This window comes from Micropterus dolomieu, linkage group LG01, assembly GCF_021292245.1.
Source record: "Micropterus dolomieu isolate WLL.071019.BEF.003 ecotype Adirondacks linkage group LG01, ASM2129224v1, whole genome shotgun sequence".
NCBI classification, from domain to species: domain Eukaryota; kingdom Metazoa; phylum Chordata; class Actinopteri; order Centrarchiformes; family Centrarchidae; genus Micropterus; species Micropterus dolomieu.
The window spans coordinates 28,281,574-28,301,376 of record NC_060150.1 but is presented as its reverse complement, the minus strand read 5'-3'; the positions used below and the strand labels follow the sequence as shown (position 1 = coordinate 28,301,376).

Here is a 19,803-nt window from a genome sequence, read left to right as displayed (position 1 = left end):
ACTTACATCCCAATGGGATTCACAGGAATGCTTTTAGTTTCCATTTCATTGTATACGATTATCTCTACTATTATAAATGAAGCAACAAAGTTTCCATTGTTGTCTGTGCCTTAATCCTAACCCAGAAGCATCTTTGTCAAATTGTTAATATTTCTTTTGTTCAGCTGTAGCATATTAGTGTAGTTTTTGTCTTATATCCCAATGGGATTCACAGGAATGCTTTTAGTTTCCATTTCATTGTATACGATTATCTCTACTATTATAAATGAAGCAACCAATTGCCATGGGTGTCAGTGCCTCAAGTCATAACAAAGAGAGCAACTGTATCAATGATTGTTGAATATTTCTGACACACTCAAGCCCAAAAAAAAATTTTCACAGCGTTTGAATTTTATGCAAAGTTTCATGAGTTTTCGAGCTTGTTTAGACCACCAAAAGAAAAGAAAGAAGAAAAAAGAATTCCTTCAGTTTCAATAGGGTCCTTGCATGTTTCATGTTCAGGCCCTTATAAAAATAAAACAGTGTCATGTCCCTTTAATACCTACAGGGGAGCTCATGCTCCATCCAGGTCCCGGGGTTGACATCATCGTACTGAGACTAGAGGGGCCCACTCGCTGTCAGGGCAGACCGGTGGCGCACATGCACAGTTCAACCGTACGTTCTGTCCGCTATTTCTCAGGGGTACAGAACACACTTCGCTATGAAACCACCCAGATTCAACTGTGTTAGGGTCAGTGGCCTAGGAGGTGTGGAAGTACAACGACTTCCCCGAGTTGGTTGATGGAAAAGGACTTAGAGGAGATGAGAGATCAGATTCAAACCACACCTTTATTGAGACAGATATATCTGGAGACCCTTCCTGTACGCTACCTAAGTCAGGGTCTGACTAGTCTTCCGCTGTGTATATGTTGATGAGACATCACCCAGCTGCACATCCCATGTTACCTTATATGGAAGTTGTCAATAGGTGTAGAATATTTCTAGTGTGCCTTAAGGGCTGTCATGTGAGTGTGTGAGTGTGTGTGTGTGTGTGTGTGTGACTGTATTAAGAAAAGTGTGAAGTGTGTCAGAGTGTATTATTGTCAGGGCCCGGTTTCCTGTTAGTCAGCATAAGCTTCTATCTGTCTTAACTGCTGAGTTACCTAAGATAAGCATGTCACACAATATTGAGTATCATAAGTGCAATCATAAGTAATAAGTAAGCATATAAGAGAATCATATCATGCAATATCACTGTAGGGTTGTGTTGTATATCCACAATTTCCCCCTTTTGATCTCTTTTAAGAGAACACTCCTCAAATTGGAGTTGATCCACCTGGTGCTTATCATCAGCTAACAGGGGCATCATATGCATGCGCTGACCATCTCTCTTCTCCACACCGGTGGTGATCACCCTTTGGATCAAATCACGAATACAAGGAATACAACAACAACCACATGTAACTAAAATAGCCATAAAAGTAGCAAATGATAACAATTCCCACTGATAACCCCCCCAACAGCGTAGGATTTCCCCACATCCCCATTTTAACACTCCTCTCTTTGGTTCTAGTTCTAGAAACTCTGAACTAGGAGTTTGAAACCTCCTGAGCACTACTACGCTGCTGCAGTCTTCTTCCTGGATGTGGATCTCCTTCTGCTGATCTTCTTTCTTCAGTCTCAGGGGTAGACTACCCTGAGACCCTTAACACAGACCAGGGGATTATTCTGCCCCTATGTTGAGGTCTGGTTTCTTTCTGACTCGTCCGAGTCAGTGTTCTGTGCTTGGTTTTGCAGGTCCTTCTGCACCTCTGTTAGGGACCTCATTGGTTCTGGTGCTGCTGCACACTGGCTCCAATGGTACCACGTGTCACCTTTTCCCTTGAGTCTCACTGCATGAGATGTTCTTTCCACCACCTGGAATGGTCCTGTCCACCTTGGCTCCGACCACTTCCGTTTTATCACATTCAGCAGCACCCAGTCAGTTTGTGGCACTGTGTACTGCTTCCCGTGTGTGCCTCTCTCACCCACCTGGTTGGAGAAACCTGAAACGAGAGCTTGCAGTTCATTAAAATATGCTCTGAGGGAAACCTCATTTTCAAACCCTTCTTGCATTTTCAGTTCAGCTCCTGGGCCTGGAAACTGCCTCCCTGTCAGTAACTCATAGGGAGTAAACCCTGTTTTCTGGTTCACAGAGCTCCTTACTGACATCAGAGCTAGTGGTAGTGCATCCACCCAGTTTAATTTCGCCTGTGCACAGATTTTAGCCAATTTACCTTTAATGTTCTGGTTCACTCTCTCAACCCTTCCCTGTGACTGTGGGTGATACACTGTACCAAATGCATGCTTCAACCCCAACATTGTCTCCACCTGCTGGAGATGTGTGTTCTTGAAATGTGTACCATTGTCAGATCTGATTTTTTCAGGAAACCCGTGTCCTGGAATGTAGTGATTAATCAGACATTTAATCACCGATTTGCTGTCTTCCTTTTTTGTAGGCCACGCCTCTGGCCACCCTGTGAAGGTGTCAGCGCACATCAATACGTACCTGTACACCCTCACGGTGTCCACCATGTCTGTGTAACCAATGGAAATTTCATGCCCTGGCCTAGTGATCATTGGAAATGCACCCATTTCCGGTTTCACTGTTGGCCTTGGATTATACACCATACATACCTGACACCTTCGCACGAACTCCTTTGTCATATCTGTCAGATATGGATGCCACCAATGGCACAAATGCCTGTTCATCTGAGCGGGACCAGCATGTCCTACTCCTTGAGCCTCTTCCAGTACCTTCTGTCTGATGGTAGGGGGAAGAACTAATCTCCCATCTGGTCCTCTCCAGAGACCACCTGTATCTGTCGCTCCTCTTTGTTTCCACACTGTTTTCTACTGTGGAGAGGCCTTTTGCTGACACCGTTTGATACGTTCCTCAGTGAGGCTCGTGTGTTGTTGCACTTCCTCCTCTGTGCTTATCATTTGTAGTGAGGGGGAATATCCCACCACTTGCTTAGCAGCCTGGTCTGCTGCTTGATTTCCTTTGGCCACTGGTGTGTTTGTGGTGTCATGACCCTTTACACTTGACAATTGCTACCTCACTCGGGAGGAGCAAGGCCTCTGCTAGTTCCTTCATTTCCTCTTCATGTCTGATTGGTTTATTTCCAGCAGTGAGAAACCCTGCTCTTTTCCATTGTCCCAGTTGTAGATGTGCTGCTCCTGCTGCATATGCTGAGTCAGTGTAGATGGTTATCTTTTTTTCTTCCCCTTGCTTCAGTGCCTCTATTACTGCTCTGACCTCTGCCCTTTGCGCTGACTGCTGTCCCTTCAACCTTTCTGCCTTCACTGTTCTGTATGTATGCCCCTCTCTTCTGACTACTGCATATCCTGCCCTCAGTCCTTCTGTTTCATGTCTAAAACAGCAACCATCTGTGAACAGTTCTTCTGAGCCTTGTAGTGGCTGTGCCTGCAAATCTGGCCTCACTTTTTCCTCTTTGGTCACTTCCTGTTCGCACATGTGAGGAGTCCCTACTCCTATTCTGTCTGCCATATTAATCCCTTCATGAGTAAACCTCAAATTTGGTGCCTCTAGCACCTTACTCAGTCGCTGCTGTCTTAGTGATGTCATTGTAAAAATCTGTGAGTTGACATACAAGACTACACTATGTGATGTGAGTACCTGTAGTGGATGTCCCATGACTATGTGTGCTGTTTTCAAAATTATTTCTGCTACCCCTGCCGCATGTTGAGCACACCTGGGATGTCGTTTTTCCATGGCATCTAGCATTACGCTGATGTACATAAGCACCCTTCTCTCTCTCCCTTTTTTCTGAAACAGAACGCCATTCACCACTCCCCCTGTTTCAGAAACATCAAGATGAAATGGAATGGAGTAATCTGGTAATGTGAGATCGGCTGCTTGAGCCAGTTTCTGTTTAAGGGAGATGAACGCATCTTCTGCCTCTTTCATCCAGTTTAGCCGATCATTAATGTTACACATGCCCTGTTCTTTCACCAAGTCCCTCAGCACCTGAGTCAGGCCAGTGTAGTTGGGGATGTAGATACGACTATATCCTGTTAATCCCAGAAAAGAGAGCATTTCTTTAACCACCTGTGGCTGGGAGTGATGCAAAATGGTGGACCTTTGTGCCGAAGATAGTCCCGCCCCTTTTTGTGACAATGTGCGCCCTAAAAAAGATACTTGCGTCCGCACCAACTGCAGTTTGTCTTTACTGACTTTAAACCCTTTGTCAGAGAGTCTCTACAACATGGACCTGGTAGCCTGCAAACAAGCAGATGGCGAGGGAGCGGCCAACAGGAGATCATCCACGTATTGCAGCAGTGTCACAACTGGTGGCTAGGGACAGCCTGCTAATGCCTCTTTAAGAAACTGGTTGAATATTCCAGGGGATAAAGCGAACCCTTGTGGCAAATGAGCGTAACGCCATTGTTGACCTTTGTGAGTAAAGGAAAAGATGTCTCTACACGAGTCAGCCAAAGGCACGCAGAAAAAAGCTTTGGCAAGATCAATGCAAGTGAACCATTTTTGTTTAGGAGAGAGGTTATTCAGTGCCACATAGGGGTTGGGAACTGGAATGGTGGGGGTGGTAAGAATCGAATTGATGGATCTCAGATCATGTGCCATGCGATATTTACCTGTTCCGTGTTTTTCAACGGGCAGAATGGGAGTGTTCCAGGCTGACTGTGAAGGTTCCAACACCCCTGACATTATCAATCCTTCAATGGTCTGAGCAATCCCCTCCTCTGCAGCAGGTTTGTGTGGTTCGAGGAGGGTGATCCATTTTTTCCCCTGGAGATAGAAGCTCATCGGGTTCCCTTTTTCTGGAGCCCCAATAGATGTCAGCTGTGTGAGCCTTCAAAGGTTGTAACAACCATTGTCCAGTCTGCGGGTATCCACATCGAAATTGAGTTCCATCTGGTAGGGTAACTACCAGTCCATCAGCGCTGCACAGGATGGTGGCTCCTAGTTTTATCAGGAGGTCTCTCCCCAGTAGGTTTACAGGGACTGTAGGGGACACCACAAATGGATGAAGCAAGCATTGGTGTCCCAATTGTGTTGTCAGCGGTTCGGTCACTGGCAGTTTCTGTCCTACCCCAGAGATACCTACAACCTCCACGGTGTCATTGGAGATTAGGTCACGTGGTGGGGTCTCTGCGTAGCTCCCTGACTCCCTTGGTGGTTAGTTGGATTTTGCGGGCATTTTCTAGCCCAATGGGAGGTGTTTCCACATATGAAACATCCTCCATACCCTCCTCCTCCTCGTGGTGCCCGCTGGAATCCACCTCTACCTCTCCCCCTTCCACGACCACCTCTGTTTCCCCCCCTGGGAGGTCCCCATGACTGTTAGTTCCACCCTCGATTCTGAGAGGGATGGTGTGGATCCACCCACGGTGGGATTGGATATAAATCTGGAGTATGTGGGTCAGTAGGTGGAGCTCCAGCCACCAATTGCTTATTAGGGCCCTTCTTTTTTTCATTTACCTCCTGTCTCGCCATCCCCAGCTGCAGCTTCAGTAGCTGTGTCTGTAATTCTTTTATCTCATTCTATTTTCCTTCCTCCTGGTCCTTTGTCGCTGCAGATTGTGTACTACGTGTCTTTCCCACACCTGTGACTCACTTCCTGGAAGGTCTGGGTTGCTCAACATGGCTTCTTTAACTGAGTTTGGCACTCCCTCCAGTACTGCTCTGCGGAACCACTCCTGCTGGACTCCACTGTGTCCATGGTGGCATGTTTTTTTGTCCATATTTCTTTACATTGATCTAAATAGTCTCGGGGATTTTGGCCTGGCTTCCATGGGAGTTTGGGGACCGTAGCTGCATTCGGCAAGGGAAATCTCTCTCTCATAGCTCTCCCTATTTTAGTCACTACTGCCATAAATGGCTTGTTATCTGGCTCATCCTCAGTCCCTGCATCTTCCTCTAACTCCCTCATTACATCTCCTGGCAGGCACCTGGCTGCTACAGCTCTCCAGTAACCTAAAGCTAGCCTCTGACCTGCTGTAAGCTTATCTAACTGATCTAACCATAAACCTCCCCCTTCCGCTACTGGGGGCATTTTGTCTACCAGTACCTGTACATCCCCTAGTGCCCAAGGTTTGTATTTTTCCCCATATCCTCCCCCTAACTGGACCAGTGGCATAACGTCTACGACTGCCTGCGCTCCCTTAATTCTTTTGTGTGTTTTCTCCTCTGCTCTATCTCGTCCAGCTTTTCCTTTGCTCCTTTGTTTCTCCCTAGAATCCTGTAGTAAGGCTTGTGCTTCCTCACTTATATGTTCTATCCCTGTTTTCGTTGGACTCTGGTAGGTGTGTCCCTCGGCTTCCCCTGCAGCCTCCCCAAACAACTCTGCGACTGTCAGTATTAGAGAGCCTGTCCCCTCACCTTCCTCCTCAGCACTGTCCTCATCCTCTGGTTCCCTGTCCTCTGTATCCATGTCCACGACAGTTGCATCCTTCTTCCAGATTCCGGACAATTGGCCCCATATCTCCGCTCTGTGTGTTGGGTCTCTTCTCCTTTGCTGGGGCTTCTTCAGCCCCTCTTCTCTTCGTGCTCGAGCCTGAAATGGTTGATAGTCTCGTTCTTTTTGGGGTTTCTCTTCTCTTCCCAGTCTCCCTCTCCAACTTTGGCATCGATGATCCTTGAGTTTGATGCTCTGGTTTGGTTTCTACCCTAAACTTACCTCCAGAAACCTCCAATACCGGGTAGATACTCACCGGAGGAGCTGTGGGTTCTGTTGGACCGGCATAGGGTGGTGGTAGACCTTTTGTTTCTCTTTTGTTTATCCTTGAGTTTGATGCTCTGGTTTGGTTTCTACCCTAAACTTACCTCCAGAAACCTCCAATACCGGGTAGATACTCACCGGAGGAGCTATGGGTTCTGTTGGACCGGCATAGGGTGGTGGTAGACCTTTTGTTTCTCTTTTGTTTCTCCTGTGCGTCCACCGTGAGGGTGAACCACTCCTTTCTCTCCTTCTCCATTTTCTCCGCTTCAGCTCTGCACTTCCTCTTTTGCAACAAACTTGCAGTCAACACAGAGTGTAGAGACCACTTACCTTCCTCCCCCTTGGGGACCTCTGCTACTGCACTCTCCATTCGGCGTTTCGCGTCCTCTTTTTGCTTTTGTTTATCTTTAGGTTTACTTCTGTTGCTTGTTACCAACAACACATTATCAATTTGCTCCCCCCACGGCTTCCACGAGCCCCAACCTCCATCATCAATTTCTCTATCAAATTCTCCGTCCATCCTGACCCTGCCTAACGTGTGTACCAGCCAGTCAGTTTGTATGGAATTCACCCGAGCAACTAACCTAATCAAACAGTACTTCTCACTCCCTGTCTCAGTTCACTTCAGTTGTCACTGTTAGGTTTCTGTGAACAAAGTGGAGGCTTTTCCTGTTTGAGACACTGATGCACAAAGTATCCCTTGGAGAATATCACTCACACTCACATTCACTCCTCCGTTTGTTTACACGTAGCGTGCTGAGGTCCCAGACCTCCAGAGATCCCAGATCTCTACTTTAATTTTACCTTGTGAGAGCCTAAACCACGATGCTTGGAAAGTCCAACTATCCGGGCCTTCCACCCTTGACACTTCGGGGGTCCTGAATTCCCCGGGACTCAAACCCAGCTTCGGTATTCCAAACAGAGCACTCTTCTTTTCCAGAAAGTGAGGAGACTGGAGACGCCACTCTCAAGGACAAAAAAATTGTATAATCACCTAAACAGTCTTTTCGTTTGGATCCTAAACCATAACAATTTGTACAGTTCCCGAAACAGTATTTTCTCACAAAATTTGAATGTCACCTAAACCGTCTGTCTCTCTCTCTATTTTGGCACTTCACAGTCAGGACTCTCTCAACTCTACACCATGAGGACGAAATAGCATCCCTGCTAAATAAACAAGTAATCTGAGCCATCCCGGGCAAGGAAGCTGTGGTGTCCGAACAATAATGCTGCGATGATGTGTTGAGAAGAAATCCGCTTGACACTGTTCTTCATCCTAAAAGTTTATTACATCAAGGAGTTCAGCATCAATTACAAGCTCTGCAGCAGCTTGGAGAGTGATGGCCACTCTGTCTCTCTGTCCATCAAACACAGCTTATATAGGACATGTTTAGGTATCTGCTAAATACCCTATAAGGGTCAGAGTCTGCAAACTAAGGCATCAATCCATATAAGAGCAAAGTTCTATAGGATAAGTGTAGACACTTGTTGGACACCAGATAAGGGTCTGAGCCTCCACGTAACCACTGACCTCTGCTCTCCCCTTAAAGGTCACTAATCCTCTATCCAGCTGCTACAGTGCTATGTTAAACTGTTATGCGTCAAATGCACATATGTTATACACCACAAAGCGCAACAAGAGTTTAAACCTGGTTACTGCCTCGATCCAAAGAAAGTGCGCTAAACAAACACTGCGTCGCACAGGGGGAGATGTCTTTCAGGGTGAACATGACAATGGACGCGTGCGTCCCTGTCACGGTGGGGGCCGACCATATCGGGCATGGTTTTTTCTGCACTTTCTCCAAGATTGCCATATCTTGGTGAAAACGCACAACTCCACCGCGGCAGTAGCATACATCAACCTTCAGGGCGGCGTGCAGTAGCACAGGTCAGCAGGCCTCACAAAGGTCTACCTACAGTGAGCGAGGATCAGCTGTTAATAGCTGGGGCTACTTCTTGTAAAGGCAAGAGATTATCTTGCCAGCAGCTGTCCCACTTAACTGGCCTGTAGGCCAGAGACTATCTCTCTGTAAGAGTTTGCAGCCCCCCCAGGCTTTGAGGGCTCATTAGAGAGAAATATGAGCTTGTGTCAAATTGGTGAACCAAAGATTCACCAATCATATGCATCACTTTACAAATTTCTACAATAATCCTCAAGGGTGGGTTCACACCTAAAGGTCCGGTTCCTGAATCAAACCACTAAAAGGAAACTACCAATGAATATATCATTTAAAATACTACTTATTATTATTACTGTAAATGCTGTATTGTTGTTATTTATAATATTTAATATTTATACATTTTATTCAGTTCGGGCTAAAGTTCTTGGAAATACTGAAGACACGTCTGTTAAGGATAGTGCTGAAACTGGTGACGATCAGTACATACAGTCTTTAAACACATCCTCTTTAGTAAGAAATATAACCTACTGCTACATTTGTGGAACTCTTGAAGTTCACCGCATGGAGGTCCCCTCTTTGGTAGGTATTGTTCAAGGATCCAAGTGCCCTCTTGGCAATTTCTTGAAGACAATGTTCTCGTTTTATTTTCACAGACTCCCATCATTGGCCTATGGTAACCCCTCCTAGTCTCTTATCATTGGCTCACGGCTAACTCTGCCCATCCTCTTATTTTGTATGTGACAGCATGTGGGAAATAACGGGTGAGGGGTTGGGGACCGTTACTTCTGGTACAACCAGATTATTATATAAAGTCTGTAGTTCCAAACTCTTGTCTCCGGCTGATAAAAATAGGTTCCTGTTTTGAAAACGAACTCTGTCTGATAAACCTAGACCGTTTTTAACAACTGGAGTCTAGGGTTATAGATAACCATAGTTAATAACTGGTCTACAAGATTACCTGAAGATGAAGAAGAAGACAAATAAAACACACAACTTGATGTGGCTAATTGAGAAAAAGGAGGGAGTGGAGGGATGGAAGGAGGTGCGGTGGGGTGGAGCACATTCCTCAATTCACCCTGCACAGCCTATGCTACACCAGAAAGAGAGAGGACAGAGAAGAAGAGACACAGACTCTAGAAGGATTAAAGTTTTAAGACTCACAAGTTTAAGACTAGGCTACAGCTTTTCACAAGAGTGATAATGATGGCAAGTTTGTAAGACAAAGCACTAGCAAAGATTTTATAAAGTTTAATTTTGGAACTTTCTCTTATTTTGCTTCATGCTGTTGAAGGTAATTTAAAATGCTGTTTAATTTAACTCACCTTTATACCATTTTACTGCGTTACTGTAATTATTTCAATTTATTCTTTACTTGTTTAATAATAAAGACTGACTTGATTCCAAATCAATGAAGAAACCTCCTACTGATCCTTTGCTGGCCCCGGAGATTCCTCACTGCTATACTTTTTTTAATGATAAATTTATTGCCATAAACACCTACTAGTTAATTCATTCAAGTTCATGTTTTATTACTTAATGAAGTCTTTAAATCAAACAATAAGGGCTTCTCACTCCTACACACTGCTAGTAGCTGACACAAGGAAGCTAAAACAAAGAAAATGGCTAAAGCCAACAAAAGAAGGTTGTCAACAACAATAAGAATAACAATGCTACGCTATTTAAACTTCAATGTGTCCACTTCATAGATTGACTTACAAAGTCTCATCTAATCACAACAGTGCTCTACTCATGACAGACATAACACACAGTACCACAGGCTCAGGTTGGGAATGGCAGAGAGAGAGAGAAGGGAGTGCCTGTCAGTGGGGCTTAAGATGGCTGCTGTCATCCAGGTGACCAATCAGGAGGCTCCAATCAGCTCTGCAGGACCAATCCCACCTGTTCTCTATTACCTACACACACACACTCTAAGGGAGAACAGCTGACGATGCAGGGAGAGAGATAAACAAAATATGTCCCCAGGGTCATAACAATGCGTAAAGGAACAGTTACATGTATTGATTGATTGATTACAAAACACCATGGACGTATCTATCTGACCATGTGATTACATCACATTATTTTCTTTGGTTAAGCAAATAGATCAAGCAATGAAATAAAATGCATGTTCTGTAGAAACATAGTGCAGAGTCTTGCAACCGTCACACCTTCATATGGTATTATAGTACAGTTGGCATCTGTGCTAGTGGTTGAAAAGACATAATAGACATAAACTCTTTCAAAGGGTGTATGGTATAAGATAAACTAGACTCTAATGGTATAGCTAGGGTGTGAGGGTGCAGGAAATAGGACCATATATGTATTACAGACATAAAGTAAACCAGATCCTAAGGATGAGACTATAGGTGCAAAAGATAAACAGTGCAATAACCTAATGTTCAGAAAGGCACAAGATAAACACAGAATCACTCCTGTAAGAAGTGATGCAGACAAGAAGCCACAGTTCAGAAAATCTAACACCACAGTTTTTACTCTTCATCCCGGTGTTAAAATAACATAACATTTTATAATGTTGCAATAGTAGATGTTGAGAAAACACACTGCTCTGAACGACGAAGTGTTCACTCGGGGGAGCAGTATCGGCCAGCAAAGAGAATGCTCATGGAGGGGTTATGTCGGATGAAGAAGAGGAAGGGGTGGTCTGCGATGAAGGTGGCTGGACGGATGTAACAGCAGGCCTTCATGATTACAGCAGTGGCAGCAGCAGCCTCAGTTCCCTTCTCATTGACCTCCACGAAAGCCTTGTGGACGACTTCTGACAGTACTAGGTCATTGGCGGGAGACATGCCTGTCAGCAGAGGAAACAAAGAGAATATTTTAAATAACTATAATGCCTTGTCTCACCCTACATGACAGAAATGTAGAGCACACCGATTTAAGAGAACCTCTGTATTGACTTGTTGGTCCTTTGAACTGACAGGAGCCAGTTCAGCTTTTGGTGCCTGTTCTTTAAATGATGATGAATATATGTGAAATGGTCCAGACACATGTCCTACCAGAGAAGTCACTCAAAGCCACGTCGAAGGCATCCACCATGCCCATGCTGATCAGGACATTCTTCATGTCATACTTCTCCTCCATCTTGAATCGAGGCAACCCCACCTGGACCTCAATGTCATTCATCATGTCTGGGCGCGTCCACTTCTCAAAGTTCTCATAGGTCAGCGTCTTCTCCAGCTGGGGGTGGACACAAAAACAGTTATTAGTTTGTCTGCATCTTGTGCGTTTCTTTATGTGTATATGTGTGTGTCTCTGTGTCCTACCTTCTCCAGGCCTGTTGTACTGTCCTCTAATTCATTTGGTAGAAAGATGAGCATGCTGAGCTCCTTTCCTTTGTACGGCATCTCTAGGATCTGTCCAACAGAAGGTTTCAAATATTACAGCAAATATATTCTGCTCTGGCAACTGTTTGGTTACGTGTGTGTTTTAACAGGATAGTTTATGTAGTTACATACAACAAACAAAACCCTTATTAGGTAGTTAGTTTCATAGTTACAGTACAAATAAGCCTAAATCTTATCAAATCTTCTTTCATTCATATTCCATGGAAAAATGTCCTGCTTAACCTCATTAATAAAGGTAATAAATTATTGGTTGATAAAACCAAACAAATTAGTTGTTGACTGACCAGTTAACAGTCGCTTGACGGACCAACAGACATCTTGACTTGCATTCTATATTAACAGATTAATTAACCAATTTGCCTGATTACCTGGCAGTTGGCTTCAGAGATAGAGGTGAGAGGGAAGTTGGTTTCTTGATACATCATCTTCACTGGCTTAGTTTCATTCTGAAAACAGCAAACAGAAAAAAAACAAATCTTGTACACTTTGCCTTGTTGTTGCCAGTGATATAGAAGTGTACAGCAGGATGTGGTCAGTACACTGTGACCTCACTGTTGGCAGGGATGGGCAAAGAAATGTATTGTAAAATAATGTACCACATTTTGCACCTTAATTTCAAGTGTATAAAAACAAACTACAAAAGCATCAGCCATGCCGTTTATTAAAATAAACTACTGTATTTCAAAAATACTTTTCCAAGGTACCATTAAATGAATTTTCTAACTTTCTATCAGCCTGATTTGATCCGTTCCTTCACCAGTACACTGACTCAGCTGATTAAGGTGAGACACCACAGTCCAACATATCAACATACTTTCATAAAATATATAAAACAATCTTGAATAATATATATATAAACATTATTATTTGTCTACATGCCACGAGCTACAGGTCGAGTAAAATTTCATCTTTGTTAGCATTAGAATCCAAGTAAAAGTCTTTTTTAACTTTCCATATTGAATCATCTATCATTTGAAGGCTTGAGCACAATGTTAGCTAGTCCATATATTAGATATCAGATAGATAGAAGAGATTTGTTCATGTGACACTTTTCCGTTTCCAACGGTTTTCTCAAAATTACGTTTCCTGTTTGCCAAGTCGTTTTCCTCACCCATAATTTTACACACTGTTTTAGGTCTTATAGCAAGACATTTAGAGATTTGTTTTTTCAAATATATTTTATCATTCTCATTTTATGTGGTATTTTATGTGTAAATATGTGGGGGGAAAAGGTCAGTCACACATGGTTGGTGTTTTTATATAAATCCATGAAAAAAAAAACCCATATTGATAAACCCTTCAGTAAATGCCTTATATTATCAAAATAAAACAAAAAAATCCATCTGACTCTTGCCAATGTGCTGGAAAATGGGTCTGTTTGATGTACAAATCAGCGCCTATTTAATGAGGAAATGCCACAATTGCATATTAAAAATAAAAAACATAAAAAATTTTAATATCAAGCTTCTATTTACTGTATGTTTACTTTATGCATGTAAAGCTTCATTGTGATACACGTAAAATTGGGGAAAAAACTATTTGACTGCGGTGTCTCGCCTTAAGTGGACATTGTTTGAAAGGAACAGCTTTTTTCTGCTTAATGAGTTATGTGATAAATCTGACATAATTATGCAATCAGTTAACTGAGCAGATATTCACATATCCAGTTAGGATATTCCTAATTGTATCCTAATTTAGTTACACTACATTGCCAAAAGTTTAGAGTCGCCTGCCTTTACATGCACATGAAGGTTAATGACATCCCATTCTTAATCCGTAGGGTTTAATATGGAGTTGGCCCAACCTTTGCAGCTATAACAGCTTCAACTCTTCTGGGAAGGCTGTCCACAAGCCTTAGGGTTGTGTTCATAGGAATTTTTGACCATTCTTCTAGAAGCTCATTTGTGAGGTCAGGCACAGATGTTGGACAAGAAGGCCTGGCTCGCAGTCTCCGCTCTAATTCATCCCATAGGTGTTCTATTGGGTTGAGGTCAGGACTCTGTGCAGGCCAGTCAAGTTTCTCCACACCAAACTTGCTAATTCATGTCTTTATGGACCTTGCTTTGTGCACTGATGTGCAGGCATGTTGGAACAGGAAAGGGCCATCTCCACACTGTTTCCACAAAGTGGGGAACTTGAAATTGTCCAAAATGTCTTGGTATGCTGAAGCATAAACAGTTCCTTTCACTGGAACTAAGGGGATAAGCCCAACCCCTGAAGAACAAGCCCGCACGGTACTTGCCTGACTGCACAATGCAGTTCTCCTGGCAACCACCAAACCCAGACTCATCCATCGAAATGCCAGACAGAGAACCGTGATTCGTCACTCCAGAGAACACGTCTCCACTGCTCCAGTGTCCACTTGCGGCCACTGGTGGCCTACCACCTCGTGGCTATGTTTCTATTGTTCCCAATCGCTTCCACTTTTGATAATTCCACTAAAAGTTGACCGTGGAATATTTAGTAGAGAGGAAATTTCATGAATGGACTTATTGCACAAGTGGCAACCTATCATGGTACCACACTTGGATTCACTATCACAAATGTTTGCAGAAGCAGTCTGCATGCAGAGGTGCTTGATTTTATATACCTGTGGCCATGGAAGTGATTGGAACACTGAATTCAATGATTCGGACGGGTGTCCTAAAACTTGTCGCAATATAGTGTATTTGGTGGAAGGACCTACTTTGCATCACATGAGCTACAACAAACACGAGTGGTGGATGGGTTCACCATCTGCTGTTTAATGGCATTGCATGTTGTTAATGTCAATAAGGCACACGTGTGTGCACTGAACAAGTTACACCATCTCTTGCCAATATAAAGTAATATTGTAAAACAGCCCTGTACGCAGGCTAATGGGTTTACGATGGATGGATGGATGGAACTCTGAAACGCTTTATTTTTTTCATGCACAACAGATGGAAACTTAAAACGCTCAAAGTAGCAAGCTAACATTAACTGTGAGGGCTGCTACTCGAGTCAAAGTGAGCTAGAACATTACGTAGTGATAAAAACTTGAAAGCTGACATATTACTGTATCAACCTTGCTGTGGATTTTCTTTACCCCACGGGTTAAAAATCACTTAATGCAGCTCCAACGTTTTGTCTACCAATTTAAAGCTAAATCACTTCTTATTACGCTTTACAATTTGGTGAACTATTTGTGAAGGAATAAAGCAATATCTAATCATATCGGTGGTACCCCTACATTGGTGTGCCTACAGACTCAAACTCTGAACTTACTTAAGCAACAAACATTTTCTTACAAACACCATGGGTACATCTCAAGCCTTTTATTTGATATTCTCCTCGCTTGAACCAGAAGTTGTTTTGGTCCGCCATCTTGAAGGCTATCCCAAAGCTCCCATTTCTGTTCTGAGGAGCGAGGAGGGATCTCTGAGGAGCCATGACCTAGGATACATGAGAGCAGCCTTAACAGAAGTCTGTTAGTGGCCAGCACGCCCCCTTATTGGATATCAGTTATTAGCCGCGTTTCCATCTACGTTTTTTTATGTGCATTTTGAAGTCGCATTAGAAAAGGTTGATGGAAATGGCAAGTTTTTATGCTCGCTTGAGGTGGTTTTTGCCTTTGTCGAAAAAGAATAAATACGCTAAAAGGGAGACGGAAACACTTTTGCCAAGTAAGTTCTGACTTGTAACTCACGTCTGATCAGCTGTTTCCACTGTCGGCGTCTTTCTGGATTTTCCCATAATGTCCAGAGACAGAGCTGGTAGCAGTTTGCCCGCTTGAAACACATTGCTGCTGAGGACCTCTCTCCATGCAATTGGTTTTGTTTATGGTTTGGAACCCATAGGTCTTGTTTATTACAGCCATGTGTAACGTCAACTACTGACGTAACAATGCTTGCCTTAGCCTGGTTTATTCGCTCCAAACCAGCTGACTGAAACGCACATATTTCACAAAAGTCTGCTTAAAATTCGCATGACAATTAGATGGAAACATGGCTATTGACTGGACGCTGCACCTGATCGGACTAATCTGATACATCCCAACATCAATAGTTTCATACGGGAGTGAAGACAGATAACAGATCAAACTCAGGTGTATCACTCCTAAGTTTTATATCTGATTTGTTTTCTAAATCACCTTCTAGTAGAGTTCATTGTAGGTCTGAACAACAAAAGGTCACAAACCACAAACACTTTTCTTCATTGATTAGAAAAAGTCTTCTTTTGATGATTTGTTATTTTCCCCGTGTGGATGCACGGCCTGAGATGTACCCATGTGGTCTGAGAAAAGGTGTCTTCCCTACACCAAGTGGAATCATCATGATTTCCTTTTTACTGGAGCATAGCAAACCATGATTAACACTTGACGTTTAAAAAAGACATTGGGAAATGCTTCCTCCTTGTCTAGACTAATATTTAATACAAAAGTGTCTGACAAATGACCTTTTATTAAGTCATCAGATTTCACCCTCTTTTGACCACAATTTCCACATTTCCTGTGGTCAGGTTTCCTACCATGGCCCTGATGTCGAATCCTTTATTTCACTCCTTTTCACCACTGTCAGTGAAGAATTCAAAATTCACACCCTAAATGGTAAATGCTACCACGCAACACAGTTTAAAAAAAAACAAATTTACTGACTTTAGATAACTTTTGTCAATCAGTGTTAGTCCATTGAATGTTTTCTTTGAGCAGCGTTACCTTGTTGAGTCTAAATTGCGCATCACGTGTGACAATCTCCTCAAACGGCTTGTTCCAGCTTCCTTTGAAGTAGATGGCATTGACCAGCACCAGCCTGGTCATGCTGTCCACCGCACCCTGGGCCAGCACGTCCTTAATTTTACCTGGTAAACCAAATTGACACATATGTGATGCAATGTCACACAACTGAAATCATATTTATTAGACCACAAAAGTCTTGGAAATAGAACTCAGCCTTTCAAACTGAAATCAATTCTGCAACACCATAAGAGAAACTAGATAGTTTGCATGTCAATGTGCAATTTTGTAAGTCTGGAAATCCAGCTGTTTCTGCCTACACAAATGAGAGTGACGCAGGACTGTGATTAACATTAATGCGGTCTTGGTTCTTCAATACATTTCCTTTGAATGAAGGGGGCATGCAGGTCTATTAACATACTAATGCGTGTGTATGATAGTGTGTATGATCCACCTTGTGTCTGCTTCTCCACCCAGCTATTGATGTGGACCCTGGCTGACTCTGAGCTGGTTTTGAAGTCCAAAGGCTCCAGCTCTGCTTTGTAGTGCTTCTTGGTTTTTCCTAAGAAATCCTGGAACCATCAACACATTTACCAGTTCTGATCACACTTAACTTGGAATTTAAAGTCTTCATAGCCAGAAAAGTATTTTCACAATCACTGCTCTACCTGTTTGAATGCTGGCCACTCCCTTATTCGTTATTTCTTCTTACACAGATTCCTGTCTGTGCCCCTCATTCACTAGAGCCTAGTATGTAAACAAGCCCACACCTACTTACGGCAATGCAAACACACATGCTGGAACACATGTACCTCAATAAACTGGTAGGACCGCTCTCCGTACAGCCTGTTAGCAACACTGAGGGCATACGGAGCGTCTGCCTTGTTGAGCTCGCTCAGCAGTTGGGCAAAGCTAACGTGGACATCATCCTGTAAATCTTTGGTTTTCAGGGACTGTGGACAAAGCAGACAAGTGATGTTAGAGACACAATGAGCAAGTGACAGACCACTGTATTATAAAACAGTGTATTAGACTGACCTGGCTGCCATCTTGTCTTTTAAGTGATGAGACTATAGACAAGTTCGGTCATTTTATCCTGTTGACTTTGCTATGCAGTTGCACACAGTTAACAGTAGCTCAAAAATAAGCAACATATTGAACATATGAATCAATTGGTCATGAAAACAAAACCTTCAGAATTAGGGGATCTAAGAATTCAGGAAGTTATGTTGTCGGCAGGTGTGCATTCAAATCGACATAAATAAAAATGTACCATGGTCATTTACAATGATGTTTACAAAGTTTTGTGTAATCCAATTTGTATTTTTTTTTCTTAAAGGGGACCTATTATGCTTTTTCGTATTTTCTGTCTTATCTATAGTGTTACATTGTCAGATGTTCATGTTAAACATGACCAAAGCTTCAAATAATGAGGTAAACATATTTAAAAGAAATCCCAGTGAGCCAAACCTCAGATTTCCCACTATTCTGAATGCTCTAGTTTTTACAGTTGTTCTACTCTCGGCTCTGTATGATGTCATATATAGACAGGAGCATCTACAGCTTGTTTCAGACAGAGGCTGGAATGAGGGCCAGTATAAGATAGAAAACTTTTTTTTAACTTTGAATTATGCAAAGCTACCATACAGGAGTCACAGGAGAACTACAACATAGGGCTAGAAATAATAATAGGTCTCCTTTAAAATTATTTGTGTGCAAGTCTAATTGCACTATGGTTTCCAGCAGGAGCTTAAATAGGACATCAGGAAATACCCATGAAAAGAAAAGTCAGGACAACATTTTCTCTTGCATTTCCCAGCAGTAGTTTGGAGATTAGCAAGTAAAGCAGAGCGGAAACAAGTGTGTACAGGAACAGAGATTATCCTGGCAGTAATGTGTGGGTTGAGTTGTAATCCACAGGCCTCATACAGTACATCCCCATTATATTGGGAAGATGGACCAAAAGTTATGCCAAGTCAAACAACTGATCAGAGAGTAGGGAGTAAATCATATTTAAATAAAATGGACAGTTGTCTGTCTTGACTCTGTCTGGACTCTGCTTGGTCTGTCCGCAGTCAATCGGGGTGGACCTGATGGCCATCAATAACAAGTGGAGTATCACATCCCAGTCCTTACTGCTGCTATGAACATACTTCTTGAGCACGTTGACAATGATGTGTTTTGCACATTCGAAATAATCCGGAGATGATACGGGATGTGGAATTTTACTTCCACTCCCAGGATGTTGAATAAGGTTGTCAAAATGCTGAAGGTAAAATGGATGCCTCGATCTGAATCGACAGAGAGGCATAGCCCCCAGTGGCTGAACATGTAGTTCAGTATTAGGACTACGATTGTCATAGCCATGTTGTTAGGTGCTAGGAAGCATTCAACCTATTTTGAGAATGTACGGGTGACGATGAGGAGGTACTTTGTTACCCTAAGAGGATTTTGGGGCGGGTCCGATCCAATCAACTTGGAGGTGGGACCAGGGGATTGTGACCCCCCTTCTTAGGAGTTGTAGGGTTGGCTAAAACTGACAACATACTAGAGATGCACAGGTCCTTTTCCAGCCTGAAGGGCACCTGGTCAAGGCAGAGAGCTCACAGCTCATCTGACTCAAATGATGGGGTTGGTGAACTGTGTTATTGCGGAGAGTTTGATTCTAGCTTCCAGATAGCTTGAATAGCTGGGTCTTGCTTCTGCATGGCGATTAAATCAGGTTTACCAGGTGCCAACCAAGGTTGATGGCATTTACTGTCCAACTGTAGGATATTGGAAGCCACTCACTCTGGACCGTGTTTAGCACCTAGCTTATGTTTGGCTTTGTAAGTTCCATATATATATATATACACACACACATACACACATATACACACACAGTGGGTACGGAAAGTATTCAGACCCCTTTAAATTTTTCACTCTTTGTTTCATTGCAGCCATTTTCCAAAAATCAAAAAAGTTCATTTTATTTCTCAGTAATGTACACTCAGCACCCCATCTTGACAGAAAAAAACAGAAATGTAGAATTTTTTGCAAATTTATTAAAAAAGAAAAACTGAAATATCACATGGTCATAAGTATTCAGACCCTTTGCCGTGACACTCATATTTAACTCAGGT

At 42.9% G+C, this 19,803-nt stretch overlaps 1 protein-coding gene across 2 annotated transcripts in view; it reads right to left on the bottom strand.

Moving 5' to 3' along the window:
- Window positions 1-10,131: 10,131 nt before the first annotated feature.
- LOC123979500 (leukocyte elastase inhibitor-like) overlaps window positions 10,132-19,803 on the bottom strand; it is a 20,635-nt gene continuing 10,963 nt past the window's right edge. For both annotated transcript variants that reach the window (XM_046063450.1, XM_046063440.1), the window contains exons 3-9: window positions 17,494-17,634; window positions 17,136-17,253; window positions 16,664-16,806; window positions 12,357-12,434; window positions 11,908-11,997; window positions 11,641-11,821; window positions 10,132-11,432 (exon numbers count right to left, since the gene is read on the bottom strand). In XM_046063450.1, coding sequence (XP_045919406.1) covers window positions 11,206-11,432; window positions 11,641-11,821; window positions 11,908-11,997; window positions 12,357-12,434; window positions 16,664-16,806; window positions 17,136-17,253; window positions 17,494-17,634 — 978 coding nt within the window. In that variant the 3' untranslated portion in view covers window positions 10,132-11,205. The remainder of the gene's footprint in view (window positions 11,433-11,640; window positions 11,822-11,907; window positions 11,998-12,356; window positions 12,435-16,663; window positions 16,807-17,135; window positions 17,254-17,493; window positions 17,635-19,803) is intronic.